General features: G+C 43.8%; 1 protein-coding gene across 4 annotated transcripts in view; it reads right to left on the minus strand.

The window, feature by feature from the left end:
- LOC6618473 (sal-like protein 1) overlaps nucleotides 1–18,145 on the minus strand; it is a 111,118-nt gene that overhangs the window by 29,266 nt on the left and 63,707 nt on the right. For all 4 annotated transcript variants that reach the window (XM_002042707.2, XM_032724391.1, XM_032724393.1 and 1 more), the window contains exons 3-5: nucleotides 4,011–4,202; nucleotides 2,186–3,931; nucleotides 1,972–2,100 (exon numbers count right to left, since the gene is read on the minus strand). In XM_002042707.2, the coding sequence (XP_002042743.2) occupies nucleotides 1,972–2,100; nucleotides 2,186–3,931; nucleotides 4,011–4,202 (2,067 nt within the window). The remainder of the gene's footprint in view (nucleotides 1–1,971; nucleotides 2,101–2,185; nucleotides 3,932–4,010; nucleotides 4,203–18,145) is intronic.

Below are 18,145 nucleotides of genomic sequence, written 5' to 3' on the forward strand. Positions count from 1 at the left end.
CGGAAGCTAAATGTTTTGCCAGGCGAGTACAGTTGTGCTTGCCGTGCACCCAAAAGTATGCATTACATTCACTCTGAATGCGAGCCAAAATTAGTGGAGACAACCGCCGCCCAAAAGGAAGCGACGCGAAATGCCTCGTTCGCACTTGGGCAAAAAAAAAACAGAATAAATTGAATATCGAGCCAACCCCACACAGTGCAAGCAATTCCTTAGTTTTTCTTTTTGTCTTTTTTTTGTGTATGGACTCCCCTTTGTTTGTCCTGTTGCAACATGCGACAATTTTTCTTATTGTTTGATTTGAATATTTGATTTGGTTTTTATTTTATTTATATAGCAGTCTCAAATAATAAATGTACGGACATGGAAAGGCTGCCGAGCTGGATTAAAGGCGGCCACTGCACACACTGCGTATACTTTATTTGCATGTTCATTTGTTAGAGGCGACTGAATAATTCCACATCACTAGTGGGTTTGTGATGCTATGTTGAATCTATGTTAAATCGTGAGAATTCTTCTATATTTAATGCTTGTTTTCCAAGTATTTCTGCATCAAATTGGTTATTTGTTTTTCGCTTGCTCGAATTACTTTTCCTCCTGACTTAATTATAGAGAATCGCCTCGTCGAATCATTTTTTTTTAATATTTTCATCGCAAACTCCTGGACAATGGCGCCTCTCTTGACAGCCATATTGAAAATTATAGTGTCGTAAACATGCAACTGCAACAACAGCAACAGCATTGGTGGCAAATAAAAAATTAAATTAAAATAGAAGGCCAGGGAATGGAATAGAGGGGGCGGAAGGAAGAAGGACCTCGAACAGAACATGGCCAGTAAATAAATAATACAAACAAAAAATTCCAGGGGTGTTGAAGTTGACGGGGGGTTTGGGCAGCGGGTGGGGGACAAAATTGCAAACGGAAATTGCCAACAATGTGTGGCAAGTGAAAAGTGGAAGTGGCCCACAAAACGAAGCGATAAAAACTCAACTACCATCGAAATAAAACCAAACACAAAATTCTATCAACTGTGCGAAAACTTATGGCATATGGTGTTTTAGGTGTGTAAGTGTGTGTGGGAAATTTACAGAGAGATATTTACACATAGATATACGACAACAACAACATAGATTACATACACATAGATTGGATTAACTAACAAAATTACATAGACACTTATCGATAGACATTGATAGAGAGAGAGAGAGAGAGATAGCTAGCTAGAGGTAGAGAGAGACAGATAGAGAGATAGAGCGCTACACATTGAACAAAACATGATTACTATATAGAGCTAGGAAACTGAACAACTAACATTTGATACTTGGTTTTTTTTCTCAAATTACTTTTAGGATTATCTTCAACTGAATAGAAAAAAGAAAAACTTTACTTTCTTAGGTTGGGAAAAACTTGATATGTATATAGGGCATAGTAGATATAGATGGATAAGTTATATATATATATTAAGTAGATATATATGTATGGGTATATATATATATGTATAAAAAATTCATAGACAAAGAACACGACGAAGAGCAAAAATATATGTTGAGTTTTGATTTTGTTTTCTTTTTGCATTTGTTTTTTGGATTTTGTATTTTGTTTTTGGTAATTAAATATATAAATATGGCATATTGAAGTATATATATATATAAGAACAGACAGAGAGAGAGCAATACTTAAGATATAGATATACATATACATATGTAGAAATGGAGTCGGATCGAGCCAGATTGGGATCAGATAGATCTTTTTTGCGAGACGCATCTCGGAATTCGTTAGATATTTTATCTTTTTTTTTTAACCTATCGAAGCAGCAAAAGCATTCACTGAAAGGCATCTCCTGGGACTGGAGTTTCTTTTCGAATTTTGGCAGGGGTTCGTTTCGAATCGTATTTTCAGAGGGGGGAATTCAGGGGCGGGGTCAGGGACAGGGTTAGGGCCAGGGTCGAAGGTATTGCCAAATCGCAGACTTACCGACTCGTGGGAGGCGCGGTAGTCAAGGTCGCCGCCCAGGCCGCCGCCAGCTGATGCCGAACGCTGTTGCATGTGTCTGCTGTGACTGCTGTTGTCGTCCTCGCTGCAATCGATCTCCTTCTTGAGACTCTGCAATGGAATGGCATACGTCAGTGGAATAGGACTACCCTACAAACTGCAGCTGATATTAGCCTATCTGGCAATCACAACTCACCAATGGCACCGATTGCACGGGCAGGAGATTGGCCACGGTTCCCGGGCTCAGCAGGCTGGAGGATGATGCTCCTCCCCTGCCGCCATCGTTGCCGCCGCCGTCGCGTGAGCTCCTGGACGCCGGTCGACCGCCGGAGCCACCAATACTGAGGTCCGAGGCGCCCGCTCCAGCTGCCTGGGCCGCTGACATGGCCGGCGTGGAGCGCTGCGATTCCATCGCCGCCGCTGCAGCTGCCGCCGCCGCCGATGAGGATGGCAGGGTGATCAATGGCGAGGGTATCAATGTGGAGCCGGTGGACAGGTCCACGCCACCGCCGCCGCCTGCACCGCTGCCCATTTTCATGTTGAGACCCAGATCGTTGCTGCTGTTGTCCGCCTCATCGTCATCGTCCAGATCCATCTCATCGTCGTAGTCATCGTCGAGGATCTCACTCTTGGCAATCACGGGCATGGCATCCTCGTCATCCGAGTGCGTATGGTGCTGCTGGTGGTGCGGCGGATGGTGGTGCTGCGGATGCTGGTGGTGCTGATGCGGATGCTGGTGCTGAGCATGGTGGTGCGTGTGATGGAGACGGTGCAGGTTGTGATGGGCCAGCCGCTGGGCAATGCCCCTGGCCATCGCGGTGGCGGGGCCCACCACCACGACATCGTCGTCCAGATCCTCATCGTCCACATCCTGCTCCAATCGATCGTCCATCACCTGTCGCTGATGATGATGGCCACCGTCGTCGTCGTCGTCATCGTCATCCACCGCAACCACGGAGTCCGCTGTGCCGCCGGATGTCGCTGTGCCGCCATTGCTGGCCGCTGAGGTTTTCCCACTACTAGTGTTGTTGTTGTTGCTGCTGGAGTTGTTGTTGTTATTGTTATTATTGCTGTTGCTGCTGCTGTTGGTGTGGCAAGCGTTGCTGCTACCGCTGAGGCTGTTGCTACCGCCCTGCTGCGCTGCTGTTGCTGCTGCGGCGCTTTTTGGCTCGACATTTGGTCTTTGATAGAGATCCAACGGCATGGGCGTGTCCTCCTCCTCATCCTCGTCGTCCTCGTCCTCCACGCGACCCCTTAGCATCGTCTCCTCGTTCTCGTCCAGGTCATCCACATCGTCCTCCTCCTCGTCTTTTAAGTTGCGACCGAGCAGCTCCTCGCCCAGCAGCTCGTCCGCCTGGTGTTGCTCCTGTTCCCGATCCTCTGTCACATCCACCTTGTCCGCCGGATGCATTCGCGACGATCGTTTGGCGGGCGTGGGACTGCTGCGATCGCTAGCCTCCCGCTTCTGCCCGCCAGTTGACGATGATGACGAGGTCGCCTCCTCCGAGTGCGCAACACCAGATGCTGCTGCGGCTGCTGTTGCTGCTGATGTCACCGACGATGATGAGGATGTTGCTGCCGTGGATGTTGCTGCTGTGGCACAGGTTGCTGTTGTGGTTGCCGCCGTTGTTGTTGTTGTATTACTACTCCCCGCCGCCGCCGTTGCCGTTGTGGACGCAGATGTTGCTGCTGTCGCTGCTGCCGTTGCCGCCGCAGATGTTGCTGAGGTTGAGGTCGATGTTGCCGCCGCGGCAGTTGCCGTTGCCGTGGCAGTCGCTGCCTGTGTGGCCGCTGTGGCATCGAGCGCGGCCGCCGGACTGTCGGCCGCCTTGTGGGCGGAACCGCCGCTACCGCCGCCGCCCTGCGGACGCAAGCGGTCCGGTTCCCGTTCGGGTTCGCGCAGCGTCGTGTTCTGGTTCGTCATCTCGGCCAGGCCCTTGACCTGCAACATGTGTACATCAATTGAATGGTATTACATTGGTATTACATAAGAGATGGCTGCTCTGGAAGGGACCACCCACCTTGAGGGATTCCGCTGTCTTGAGCAGCGCGGACAACTGACAATATTGCACGTTCACCTCGCCCTTGTACATGAATTCAACTAAGGTTTGCAGCTCGGCAAAACGGACGTCCTTCAATATCACAATTAGATGTCCTTCGGGGTGCTCCAGGAACAGGCTCTGGAAGTACGAGGAACAAGCCGAGAGGACCACCTGAAAAAGCATAGAAAATCCGCCTGGTTAGTCAAGAAAAAGGCAAGCCAGAATATAGAATCCACTAACTAACAGTGCCACATCTTTCCTGCAAAATCGTTCAAATACGAGAGCACATCCACGCAAGTGTTAAGTATTTTAAAAAAAAAAAAACATCAAAAAAAATGCTCCTTTTTAATTTTTCCGTTTTATCAGTCCATCATCTATGCGCTGCGCCCAAGGAAAAAGGCGCATTTTCCACGCTTTTCCCCCTTGAGCAGCGCGATGGTGCGGCAAGCATTTATTAGATTTACGATCTGCCTCGCAAACGCAGCCACAAATGCCGCTTTTGAAGATGCCACAAACGAGCGATCCGGAAAACGCTGGAGCAGCGGGGAAAATCGCTGCGGGGCGGGCGGAAAAAAGGAGCGCTGCGATGGGCGATTCAGTTGGAGTTCAATTTGGAGTGCAGTTCTCTTTTTTTTTTTCTTTTTCTCTTTTTTTCGCCAGTTGGCTGCGGGCGTCAAGGCGTGAACATGCCACGAATGACAATGCCACAGCAACTGCAACAGCGGCAACACCAACTGCAGCAGCAGCAACATCAGCAACTTGCAACTGGCAACCAGTTCCGATCCGTGTTTCAACATTGCTGTCGATTTTTATGTGCGCATGCACGCCTTGGGGTATGCAATGAACGACCGATATATATATATACATCTACATATATCCCCAGCAGATCGGCCCAATCGTTGGCGGTTTTTTTCTCTCTTATTTTTTCGAAGGGGGGAGTCGAGAAGCGACCATACAGCCATGTTGTAAATTTTCATTGCTGGCAAATTGAAAAGGCGTCGGCCTCCATTTCGCATATAGATTTCGCTATAGCCTAATGAGGTTTTGGCCTAAGACTGCGGTAACCTCGCTCCTGGCGATGTGCGCGTGAGCCAACTCACGGCAAATATATCGAATCCAATCATTTATTTGCTTTATTTAATTATGCATCTGAAAATGTTGCTCCAAATCTTTGGCTGAAAGTGGTTATAAACGTGCTTAAAAGTAGCAAATCATCTGCTGAAAAATCGTTGCCATCTCTAGCACTTGCTCCTTTTTCCTCCTGCCACCCAGTCCGACCCCCACCACCCCGCTCCAACCGCTCCTTAGAGCCTCCTGTCACGCGCCGTTTGCGCCAGAATTTATTTAAAAAAATGCAATCGGCCTGCACACGCCCCCGAATCGCAACAACAGCGTAAAATGAGCGTTAATAAATTCACGCGCATATTAGAAGTCACGGGCGTGGGGATATGTTGTCGTGGGGGTTGGGCGGTTGGGAGGGGATTCCTTGGGTCCAGTCTGCGCACTCTTCGAAACTCCTTCAGTGGCATTAAGAAAATCGAATTTCCTGATTACACGATGGGCTTGGCCGCGAAAGGGGCCGGGTGGGGCATAAGGCGTCGCAAATTGGCAACACTTTTAATTGAACGTCGCTGCCGGTGAGGAAAAGGAAAGAAGCAGCAGCAGGCGAATAACGCCCCCAAAGCTAATGAACGCCAAAGGCTTTGATTTCTAACGCCACGGCCCAGTTAGTAAACATTTTCAGCTCTCTTCTATATATTTAATATATATATATAAGAAAAAGGGGGAAATCCTTGGAGTTGCATGTAATTTGAGGCAAAATAGTCAACAACATAAATTGCCAGTACGAAAGAGAGGGGCAGAGATCGCCAGAAAGAGGTGGCAAGAGGTGGGCGGCAGTCTAAACGATCGCATGTCCCAAGTGGGCGTCCACCTCGCCAACCGAAATTTAAACAGCAGCTTTAGCATGGAAAAAATTAAACTAAATGAACGCAGAAATATCTACCATTTTGGCTCAGAAATTCCTATTCCAATTACACGTGCGTATAAATCAAGTGGTTAAAAGAAAAGAGTGGGCGCCAGTGAATTAACTTTCCTGGCCTAAAAAGCAGGGCGTTATCTCGGCGCTCTTATCTCGATCGAAGATCTTCTTCTCCCTCGTCCGGTTTTCCAGCTGAATGATCCTGTTTTCCGCGTTCGATTCTCTCAGATAGCGCCACTAAGAACTGGGTTTTATGTCTCTTCTTCTGCAGCACGCACCTGCGCCGATTTGAATCTCCTCCCGCTTTTCATTTCTTACGCTAGGTTCTTAAGTTAGTGCAGTTTTCATTAGACCACCATATACTTCGGCAGATCCCAGAGTTTGGCTAACCCTTTTCGCTGAGCTGGCTCTTCGCTGGTTGCCAAACTTGGGTGTGACCGCAGAATCTGCTGGCTTCGCTGTTCTGCGGAAAGGTTAACATTTCTATTATGGGGGCACCACTCCCTTTTATAGATGTTTTTGTTTTTGTTTTTGTTGCTTGACCACCATCAGAGAAATACAACAAAAGCAACAATTGCTGAACACTGCGGCGAAATATGCAAATTATTATGTTTGCATATCGCCGCCTTGCCGGGTCTCATTTTTTTGTTCCCCTTTTTTTTTAGCCAGCAATTTTCTGTGTGTTTGTGTGGCTGGCGCTTGCGGCTTTTTTTTATTGCCGTTCTACCTCCTCTCTCACTCTAAACACACATACTTACATACATACATATCTACATAGATTTCGATTCTTCTTCAGCTTCTTCCTCATCGATTTTCACTCGCATTTATGTCTTAATACAATTTGCGCAGGAGATGATTCGCTAGGAATGCAATCCACGGACTACTACTACTACTAGTGCCTGATGATGGATGATGATCCCATCGGATCATCGATCCGACTTTCCAACATTGTGATTAGCTTTTTTGTACGTCAATTTCGCATAATGTGTGCAAATTTATATAATTTAGCCAGATGGATTATCGTTATCGATTGCTTTCCCCTGCCGATAATTGTGTGTGTGGGCAATTTAATTTTATTGATTTTTTCGATGACAGGCTGAGGATCGCTAAACTGTGATTATCGATGGATTATCGTTTGATTACATCTATTAAGGTACATTTAATTGATAAATAAATAGGCAACAGACAAAAGCATTTGGTATTTAAAATTTGTATTTACCAATAAGAGTTTCGAATCCAAAATAGAGTATTGTTTCCCACAACAATCTTTGCCCCACACTTTTTTCCGCACACTGTGCATTGTATATTTATCATAATAGTATTAACAATTATGCCGCATCATCTGCTTGCCATTTCTGAAGCTGCTCAAAGCATTTCAGCAACTGATTAATGGCCAAGACCCGGTAGACAAGTAGCAATGGAAGGGGCAAAATGGGAGAAAAAACAACAAAAGAATACAATTTTATTTCAAAATATGGCATTTCTAATTTAAGAACTGCGCTTCAAAAATTGCTTTTTTTTATACCGTCACTGTGCGGCTGTCTTTCTTTCGCATGCCTGCCATTTAATTATTTTCTTAGAGCTCATTTTGACGGGTGAGGGGGGAGCGCCTGAGCTGATGGAGTGGCGAGGAGGGCGGGGGAGACGGAGAGGAGCGCAGACAGCGGCAGAAACACATCACACGTTGACCTTGATATTCGCATTCGCAGCGCACACCACATGCACACACCATGGAAACGAACATAGAAACAGCAGGGGTGAAGATTTGAAAGTGTTCTTTAAATATTGTTTTTATTACTGCACAAAAACTTTACATTTCCTGGATCACTACATTAAGTGGAAAAATAAGCAAAAATGCAACTCTGCCAATGATGCCAAGGCGATATAACAGTCAGAAAACGGTTAGTCATGCCAATGCACGCAGTCGCATTCAATGGTACCAATATGTTTTAATTTTTGAGATTGCATCATTCAATACGTTTTTAGTATTAGGTGTATTTATTTGCCTATTTCTATCGAAATGCCCCCAAGTGTAGCTATGTACATGGATCCCCACACACATACATATGCAAAGCATTAAGTAGAATCGTCGACAAGAAGAGCAGACGGAGGGAGTGAGATAGAGAGAGAGGGGCACACGCAACGCAGCTTTTAAAGCTTAGTTGTGGTTGTTGCTATTGCCATTTCCAATGCACGAGGGAGGAGGGAAAGAGAGGCAAGAGCGGCGACCGCGGGCGCCAGAGCGAGACAGAGTCGGCGATAAGCATTCGCAGATTGCGAATTGCAAAAACGCAAGGGAACACTCGGGTATAAATAAATAAATAATGCGAACGGGCAGGCACCTACACACAATATGAAAATAAATAATTTCAAAAAATTATCTCATCAAAGTGAGCCGCTGTCGCCGTCTCTTTCTAATTGCGGCTGCAGTCGAGTGCGTTAATTTCCGGCTATTTCTATCCCCCTCTCTCTCTATGTGCCATAAATCTCTCTTGATATTAAATAAATTTAATATATGTTTTGCCACGTCTTTGGAACTGCTTCATCTTGCCCTGCTTTTATTCATCTTCATTTTCGGATTTCTGTACGAATGAATGATTGCATAGACGCAGATAGAGAGAGGGAGAGGAAGCGAAAGGGATGGAGCGAGACGTCGCTAATGCGTTGACGTTGACCTTGGATTTAAAGTCCAAACAATTTTTGCGACCACTAACAAAAAGGAACGGGCAGACCCCAAACCGAATTTGAAACCAAAAACGCAGCAAAGTGGAATACGTAAATAAAATCTTTCGAACACGCAAGCTAGAATTTTAACCTTAAAACATTGGCGCATTCCGTTCGATAATAAACGCCATCTGAAAAGTATTCAACTGTTACAAGGTTACAATACACACCCACTTTAACCACCCATAACCCCAACTACGCACATAAATCAGCTGTTTCCTCTGTGCTCTTATTTCTGCTTTTGCTTTGCTCTCTGCTTTTCAAGTTCAACGAGACGCGCCCCCAGAAACGCAGAAAATGTGCGTAAAACGTGCGTAAGGCTACGCACACGACGATGACGTCACTAAACCAGTTGGCCTGGCGAGGGCGTGGGGGGCTGGGCAGAGGCCGTTGGCAACTCAACCCACTTGTTGCCTTACGCGAGAGCAACAACAACTACAGCAGCGACAAAGTCACGCGAAACGAGAGACGAAATAAAACGAAGCGAACGATGAACGAACGCACAAAAACGCACACACTTGAGAAAAAACTGCGTAAGTGTGCGTCGGTGCGTGCTGCCATGCGTGTGTGTGTGAGTGTTGGGGCTTTGATTGAACGGGTTTTGGCGTTTATCATACCACACTCGCGCACTCGCCCCACACACACACAAACATACAAGCGTTCGAACATAAATCCGAATGACATTGAACTTGAACTTGGGTGGGAAATGTTTATACTGCGTTCCAAAAAAGTACGACGGGTATGATCGATTAAAAACAAATTTGACTCTACTCAAAACAAAACTTATTTACAATTGTTTTTAATTTAGTACACATTTGCAACTATTTGTTATAAGGATTTTTAAGGAGTAAGCTGTATATTTACAGTGGTCATCAGAAATCTGTAAAACAACTTTTGCTAATATGTATTTTAGTTAATATTTTTGTTTAACTAAATGCAGGATATTAAAGACTTCGTTTCCTGCTGTAAAACTCACTTGCTTTAAAAGCGTCTTACGCACAAAGTTTTGGGTGTCAGTGTGTGAGCTTTTATCAACCGGTGCCGTTATCTGATGATAAACAAGTTCGTGTGATTGTATCTGTGTGTGCGTGCGTGTGTGCATGTGTATGAGTTAAGTAATGAAATCGGCTGGTTGAGTGGGGCGATTGAGGGGGGGACATTACGTAGCAACTCGATTCCAAGGTCGCCAATGCCAATTTATGCGCATTCTCAAAGATTTATGCGGGTTTTTTCTCTTCTTACAGTTTGGATTGCATTGTTAACACAGTTCGTAATTAATTTATGGCTACTCAAACACTGGCGCATTAAATACAGATAAGGTCAAAATGGTAGCAGTAAGTGTTCGTCAATCAAGTGAAATCGTGTTTTTTATCGCGCAATTCAACACCAGATTTGCGTATGTTAAGCATTGATAAGAGGCACTTTTCTTTTACGCTATATTCTACGCATTTATCAGAGATAATAACTCATTCGAGGGTTTTCTTTGATTACTCTGCCAAATTGAAGCTCTCACTTTTGCAGACTTATTCTTTCGACCACATTTGTGGACACACATCGATCAGATTGGATATCTGATCAGGTTGAGCAGCTGTGGCCGAGCTAATTGCAGGTAGAGACAGGTAGCCCGCTGGCAAACGACGGACGGCGCCACACAATAGCGTCTAAATAATATCCGCCCAATGGTCAGCATATAGAATTTGTATATCACTCCACATTCCCTTCCAAGGGGCGTGGAGGGGGGGCAGCAAGTGTGGAGCGAAGGCGCACGCACAAAAGCTGACGCCGTTGGCCCGGAAGGTCCGTCTGGCCGGTTCCGCAGGCCCTTCGGATCCTCTGACCCCCGGTCAGAGCCCAGATCCTGCCCAGCACTCAGGTGGGAGTCCTTTGTCATTTGCCTAACAATTGCGTGAGACGAAAATATATGTATGTATATCGCTGCTGGTCAGCCTTTGTGGTCACCTGAGTTGGTTGGTTTTTCGGGACCGGAAGCTAACAAGACGACCACAAGAAGGGAAGGACAAAGCACGGACCCAATGAAGCGAAGAAAGGATGGTTGGAAAAGGGATAGCGACGTTCGAGATACCCTCCGAAATGTTCCAAAACAACGCTTGCTACTTCCTTTATCTCTTTATCTCTAGAATATAAGTATATGTTTCAATTGTACCTGCCAACCGATATACCCCTTTAGAGAGTATGCTTTATAAACAAAGAAGGACAGCACTTGACCTGCCGAATATGAGAACAAATACCTGTGGAAACACGCAGGTTTTTTTGGGACTGTGCTTTGGTCTGCTTAGAGGTGATGAAGACTGATTTTGAAGGCCATTCGCTGGCCGCAGGATTATCCCACGCTAAGCAACAAAAGCGGCATGCAGAAATTATGTATGGCAACGCGCAACGCATTGTTGCCCCAACTGCAAACTGAAAGTCCCCTTGCTTCGTAATCAAATCAAAGAATCCGAGCCGCAGCATACACACACACAAAAGTAATATTGATTTGTGCTGTTTTTGCTGTTAACAATTTGTTGCAAATTGTAAAATGTTGCCTGCAACATAATTTAATTGACACCGTTATGGGCACGGCAACAGCAACAACTGCAACGCAACTGGCGTTGCAACAACAAGAGCAGCAGTAACATTAAATACGATTCGATCAGTTGGTAACGAGTTCCTTGTGGCATGCAACAAATAACCGGAGAGAGAGGGAATTGATTGGAGAAAGACAGAGATAGCGGGCGTGTGCCATTCATTTTTTCAATATTTTATTAAGGCAATTTTAGTTTGCAGAGATATTCTTTAGAAAAGGTTTTTAAAACTGGCGAATAATTTAAAGATAATAATTGTAACATTAGTTTGCATATTATCGCCCACGATTTCTACACCTAAAATCCACCGTTAAGCCATTCGTTTTAAACTCTCCTTTTGAATTTGTTCCCTCATCAACTTAATTTGGGTTTAGCTTGGGTTTCCTACAAACTCGCTGATTAATGGGACACATTTGGCCGCACTTTTTGTTTGGCGGTGATTAATCTTATTTTATGCAACACCAACACCCGAAAAAAATGCAAAAAAAGCACTTCAATAAGCAGAAAAAATTAAAAAAAAATATATATGATCCGAGGGATTGAGAATGCGAATGCGAATATCAGCGCCAACGCATGCGCAACGCGATTTTTTTCAGTTTCAGTTTCAGATTCAGATTCAGTTCCTGTTGCTGACGTCAGATTTTGAGCCGAGACTTTTGTGCATAGTTTTACTGCCTGATATTGTTGCTATTTGTTGTAGTTATAGTTGTTGGTGTTGCTGCTGCTGCTTCTGTATTGCTGATGCTGTTGCCGGGCCACGCAGCTCGTGTCGCTGTTGACCTTCAAACTGGGTTTTAATTTAGCCTGGCCTGCGTTTCTGTCATCTCTCTCTGCCTCGTTCTTTCCATCTCTTTCTGTCTAAATGCTAGAATGATGGCCCACAGGGTGGTGGGGAAGGAGGGGGGTGCTGGCGGATGGCTTTGGCAGGCGGCTTGTGCAACAATTACTAATTATATACTATACACAGAGTTGGGTTTCTATATCTATCTATAAAGCCCATACACAGCTGGCAATTCTAATGAGATACGCTATCTTTTTCTTTTTTTGCCGTATGCGTTTCCAGCTCGACTTGAGTGAGGGGGTTGGAGGGGGGAGTGGGAAGAGGGAGGGAGACAGAGAGAGGCGATAGCCAGATATAAATCTGTTGAAAATGCGCATAATTATAGCAGGCAGCAGCAGCAACAGGCAACAAGTTGGCTTCGAGCGTCGTCGTCGTCGTTGTTTCCAGTCGTGACAAGAAAAGTTGTTAATTTTAATTATAAAAAATTTTATTTTACTCTTTTTTTGCACGTTTTATTTGAGTTTGCTCGCTGTCGCTGCTTTTTGCTATTGCTATTTTGCTTGCTTGGTATTTAAAGATCTGTTGCATGTTAGGCTAACAAGTGTAGGGAAATTGCGTCAACTTTTGAGCCGATATGTGTAATTAAAATGAGGAAAAGATGACAGGGAACCCACTTAGATATCATATAGCACAATTTAAATAATCTAAAATTCGAATTGTTTCTTCGGGCACGAAATGTCAAGTCCCACTTAAATTTACACAGATAGTTTGATATGTTAAAAAAAAAAAAACTATCCCTTCACAGTCTGTCCTGTCAACATTTTTCAAATACTTTTGGCCAACAATCGCAACTTAGGCATAACAAAAAGAGAATAAATGGAGCCGAAAATGTGGCAAAAATGTTAATGGACATGCTGAAAATGCCAAAACCAGGCAAAAAGCAAATAACTCAAAAAACGAATCCAAACACACACATGCGAGTGCACACTGCACATACGCGCCTGGTCACACTTTTCGAATACCCTAACAATACATACGCATGTAGTTATAGTATATCAAGTGATTTGTAAAAAAGATCATACATTGTAGAATGGTTATTGAGATTTTCATTAAACTCCACAAAGTTTTTAATTTCATTTGCCACTTAAACTAAAACCATCGATTGCGAGTGTATTACGACTTCGATTTGATTCGATTTTTCTTTTCATTTTGGCTGGCATCCGCAGCGTGTATTTATCCATGTCCGTGTGTGAGTTGTAAATTAACAATTATTGGTTATTAACATGACAATTTTATACGATTTTAATGTATGCCTCGGCCGCAGCAGCGGCAACAACAGCAATGCGAGCAACATTAAGAAATGTCGGCAAGTCACATTTGAAGGCATTTAATTGAATGCGTGAATTGCTTTTGTTGATTGCACTGGCGTTGACTGAGGCAGCGGCGACTGAAGGAAGCAGCAACAGCAACTGCAGCAGCAGCAGCAGCTGCAACAACAGCAGCAACTTGTTGATGCTGCTGCCGTGTTGTTGCATAGTTGGCCGCGTGAAAACGTGACGTTTGAGAGCGGCTCAGATTAACAGGCAGATTCGAATGTAAAATCTCGCTGCAACAACAAGCGTTTTGAATATTTTTGTATAATTTTCCAATTTAAATTAACAGTTTTGCTGTTGCCGCTGCTGCTGTTGCTGGATTTTTCCCAGGCCGAAAAAAAAGAGAGGGAGAAATAATAAATATTGCCGTCGGCAGCGAAAAATACGAGTTACGGCCGGCTGCTGTTGCTTCCATGCAATTTTTATTTCTTTTTTTTGCTATTGTTGCTGTTGTCCATTGTCTTAGTATCGGCGCTTTTCCTCCCCCCGAGCACTTTTTATGTGTGTTTGTAATGTAATCAATTGATTGCTAATTGATAACTATGGCATACGTAATGCGAGTCGTGTTCTAAGCCAATTGCTTCATCGGCTGGTATGGGGGTGCTGATCCTACATTTTATGGTTTTAAGGCGAAACTCAATATCTCTATGAGCTAGCCATAAGATTAAGTTTAAGATACAGTTTTAAATTAAGGCATTTTTTTTAAGGAAATTGAAGTTCTCACTTTTACAATTCAGGCACTCCAATTGCAGTCTTTTGCCATTATATTTGACATTTTGGCATTCGTGTTTTGCTGTAACCATTCACCACCTGATCGTTGTCCGCATTCACATTCGTAGTTATTACACATTTTATGTGGTTAATTATCAAATTATATTGTAGTTTGGCCTGTCTCGATGGATTAGCGCATTTGAGCCGCGTACGTGACCACGCGGCGTATGCGCAATGGCCAGGCGGTGCTCGACACATTACGCATACGCCACGTTGGCCAAGTGAAAACCGCAAGACAATTTTCAGTTGGCAATGTGCAACACGATGGTGGTTCAAAAATTGAAATGATAATTGCACTTGCCCCACCCACCCCAAAAGAATAAAAATAAAACCACAAAAAAAAAAAATGAAATCAGCCCACGCCTTGCTGCTCCACATTATGAGCGATGAAAGATAAATGTTGGCTCAGCTTTTTGGATTTTGAATTTTCGGCTTTCGGTTTTTAGGTTTTCCACGATTTGTTCGATTCGCGTTGTTAACATAAAATCGCAATTAGTTGGCATTTTGTGTGTGGGGCAACGGCAGCTGCTATACTACGTGTGTATGCTGTTCTGTTTTATTAATAATCTCTTGTTACAAAATTATGCAAAACAATTTATCACAAATTTGTTTCTGGGGGGCTGTTTGCCATTGTGTTTCCTTTCCGTTGGCTTTTGCTGAAGGCGTGGCTGTGCCAAAAGATTTGCATTTACATTCTTTGGACATTTTTTTAATCAGTTTTTGTGGGGTTTTATATCAAAATTCCATTGATGTCAAGTTAAATGAACAAAATAATATTAAAAAAAAAACAAAACGAGCATTAAATATTTATATAATCATAATCATAATTATAATTTAAATTGAGAAATAAGAAATCAGAATAATTTGTGGCCTTTCAAATAAAACCAGCATAAATTTAACTATTCAATTTCAATTGTATTTAAACACTGCGAATCCCACATAAATTAAGCACAATTATGGCACTTTTAATGGATTTTTAAATGAAATTTAAAGGCATTTGCTCTGAATTGTTTATGAACTTAAGCCACTATAAATTCGTGCTACTCGCAAATTTAAAAAAAATGACTAAATATCAAATTTATTGACATTTGATTTTAATGTTAACGGGCCAGGCCAGCAAATTGGCGGGGCAGATATTGTTTGCCGGCCTGCAACATATGTTGCAAGTTGTTGCAGCTGTCAATAGAGGCGGTCACGTCATGTTGCTGTTGTTGCCAATGCAGTTGCTGCAGTTGCAGCATTGCTGCGGCAATTGTTGCTGCGTTGCTGCATTGCTGTTGCTGTTGCCGTTGTCGTTGTCTTGTCAAAAATGTGTTGTTGTCGGTGCCCGTTGTTAAGTGTTTTGGCTTAGCATATTTGTGGCATGTCTGGCATGTTGTTTAACACCCTGTTATACCCAATCGAAGCCATGTCCATGCAAATTTGCCAAAGAGAGTGAAAGGGTGAGGAGCTGGGCAACTCAATCAGACTCTTAGCTGACCAACAAATCAGCTTAAGACAACACACACACACGCACACTTCTCTCCCAAAAGAATAGGAAACGAAACTGAGAAAAAAAATAATACATTTTTTTTGGGGTGCTGCAAATATTTGAACAGAAATTTGCCAGCTAGGGAAAAGTCATTGAAAGTCATTTGCCAACGTTAGGCGCTGACAAACCAGATCCCACACGCCCCCTTGCCCCCGCCACGCCCCCTTTTGACCTGTCCGCAACGACATTTGTTACACTTTGTTTGCCTTTCGGCTGCTTCGTTGTCGGCTAGTTCGTAAAAAGGAAAATACGGGGAAAAAACGCCGCACTAAACGGGCAAAAAGTTGCTGGGGAATGTGAGGAAGCTGCGAACGATTCTCAAATCGCATCAAATACCAACCGAGCATACGTTAAATGCCTCAAATTGAGTTAAAGTGCCGACGCCCGTCTCTATCCGTCCCTCTTCCGCCCGCTTCCTGTCTCGCTTCCACACACTCGCTCAGGACAAAAGCCTGTGGCAAAAACACTGAAGCCGAGGAAAAAGGCAAACTACAACTGCAAATGGTGGGTAAAAAAAATCACTTCCACACGATGATGCCCAGGAATCGACCGAAAATGAGCGGATCAAGGACTTTCTCAACCGAAACTAGAAAACAATCGCTGCAAAGTTTTAAACATTTGCGTACTTGCGTTTCGTTACAAACAAATTGGTTCAATTTGATAGTTAAGTACATACTCCAATCTTACAATATAATTAAAAAAAAAAAAATTAATTTAAATTGTTTACTAAAATTGAGTTATATCCTAAAACGAATAATTTTTCATTCTAATTTTTTCTAAGCTGCCACAAGTTTATGAGCCACCCTCGCAGAGCTGCACTCCACGCACGTGAGAGCATATTTGGCTTGGCTCCATTTCAGGACGCACGACCAGGATGCAGGACCATCACTTGGTTGTCGCCCATCTCACCCCCGCCTCCCTCCCTCCCGCTCGATGCTATCGTCGTTTTTTGTTTTTGGTTTTTTGTTTTTTTGTGCCCCAGCCGGCTTCTTTTTCATTGAATTGACTTTGGCCCGGCTGAATGTCCTGGCCACTGATCCTGTGCCGACTCCTCGCCGCCTGAGTGGCTGAGTGCCTGCTGTCATCATTGCCTCGTTCATCGACACTTTGCTTTTTAATCAATTTAACAATTTTTTGTTCGGCCCCAACATCCTTTGGTGGTGTCCTTGTTTCGAGGGCCGATTTCCAAGGCGCCTGCGGACTCGTTTTGGCATTCGAAAGCAGCTCGATATTGCAATATACACATGTGTGTGTGTGTATGTGCATATATGTATATGCAAAAGTAATTGGCAGTGGAGGTCTCTGGGTGCTGGCACTCACACGACGCATCCTTGGGATCCTTGGAGGCCTCCTTGGCCGATCCAACTGCCGCCCTCTGCTAAAACGTCAACAGTTGTTTCTCCGGTCTGTATGTGCATTTGCTAATTAGTTTGCCCAGGCATCAGGACATGTGTCCTGTGTCCTGTGTTCTGTGTCATGTGTGCGCACTGTCCCCTTTTCTCCGCCTACTTGAATTGAAATTCTTTCTGTTTCGCCCAGCCTTTTCGCCCCACTCGTCCTTCCGCCCCCTTTTCGTATGTGTCTAAAAAGGAAATGAACTCATCAGTTTGTTTGTTTGTTTGCCTTTTCTTCATTCTTCTGCCATCCATGCCTAATGAAGTTGATTTGCCAGTAAACAGAAAGTCGCAGGACCCACCCGAATGTCCTTTGCATTGAACTGGAAATGAGTTAATTTAGCAGTTTAACATTTTTTTTGCCATTTTTTCGGCAGTTTGGACATTTGAATGCTCATACCAGAGAAAAGATTTAGATATTGTTTGTGCTTTGAAAAGTAGGAAAACTCATTAAAATTGAAGTGCTGCTCATTTCCAATAAACAACAACAATATGTTTTGCTGAGTTCCATTTGTTAAATTATATAAATAACTATATACTTTGATAGCTATTTTAGCTAGCTATTTTGAAATGCCTATCCTTATCCTATTAGTTGCAGGCATTTTTGCAATAATGTCCAGATTGACTAATCTGTCCATTATTAACTAAAGTGTCAATTAGTATTTGTTGAGATACTTTCCAACCCCGCTAGCATTTCCAGTTTGCAGCGCCCTGTCTTCGGATAATTTTCATGCCCATTCTCATTTTCATTCCGATCGTCGTCGCTGCCCCTTACTCGCGGCTAATGAAAATGTTTTCCAAGTGTCCGAGATGCACATTTATAATTGAACAATTTACCAGTTTTCCTCGGCCAGATTCAGAAATAACTTTATCAAAAGGCCGGGCCACTACTTACTACACCACTTCATCATTGCTTCTTCAGCTGGCCGCAAGTCGAGTTTTGTGTAGGAAAACACTGGCCACATTGGCCACAG

This window comes from Drosophila sechellia, chromosome X (assembly GCF_004382195.2).
Source record: "Drosophila sechellia strain sech25 chromosome X, ASM438219v1, whole genome shotgun sequence".
NCBI classification, from domain to species: domain Eukaryota; kingdom Metazoa; phylum Arthropoda; class Insecta; order Diptera; family Drosophilidae; genus Drosophila; species Drosophila sechellia.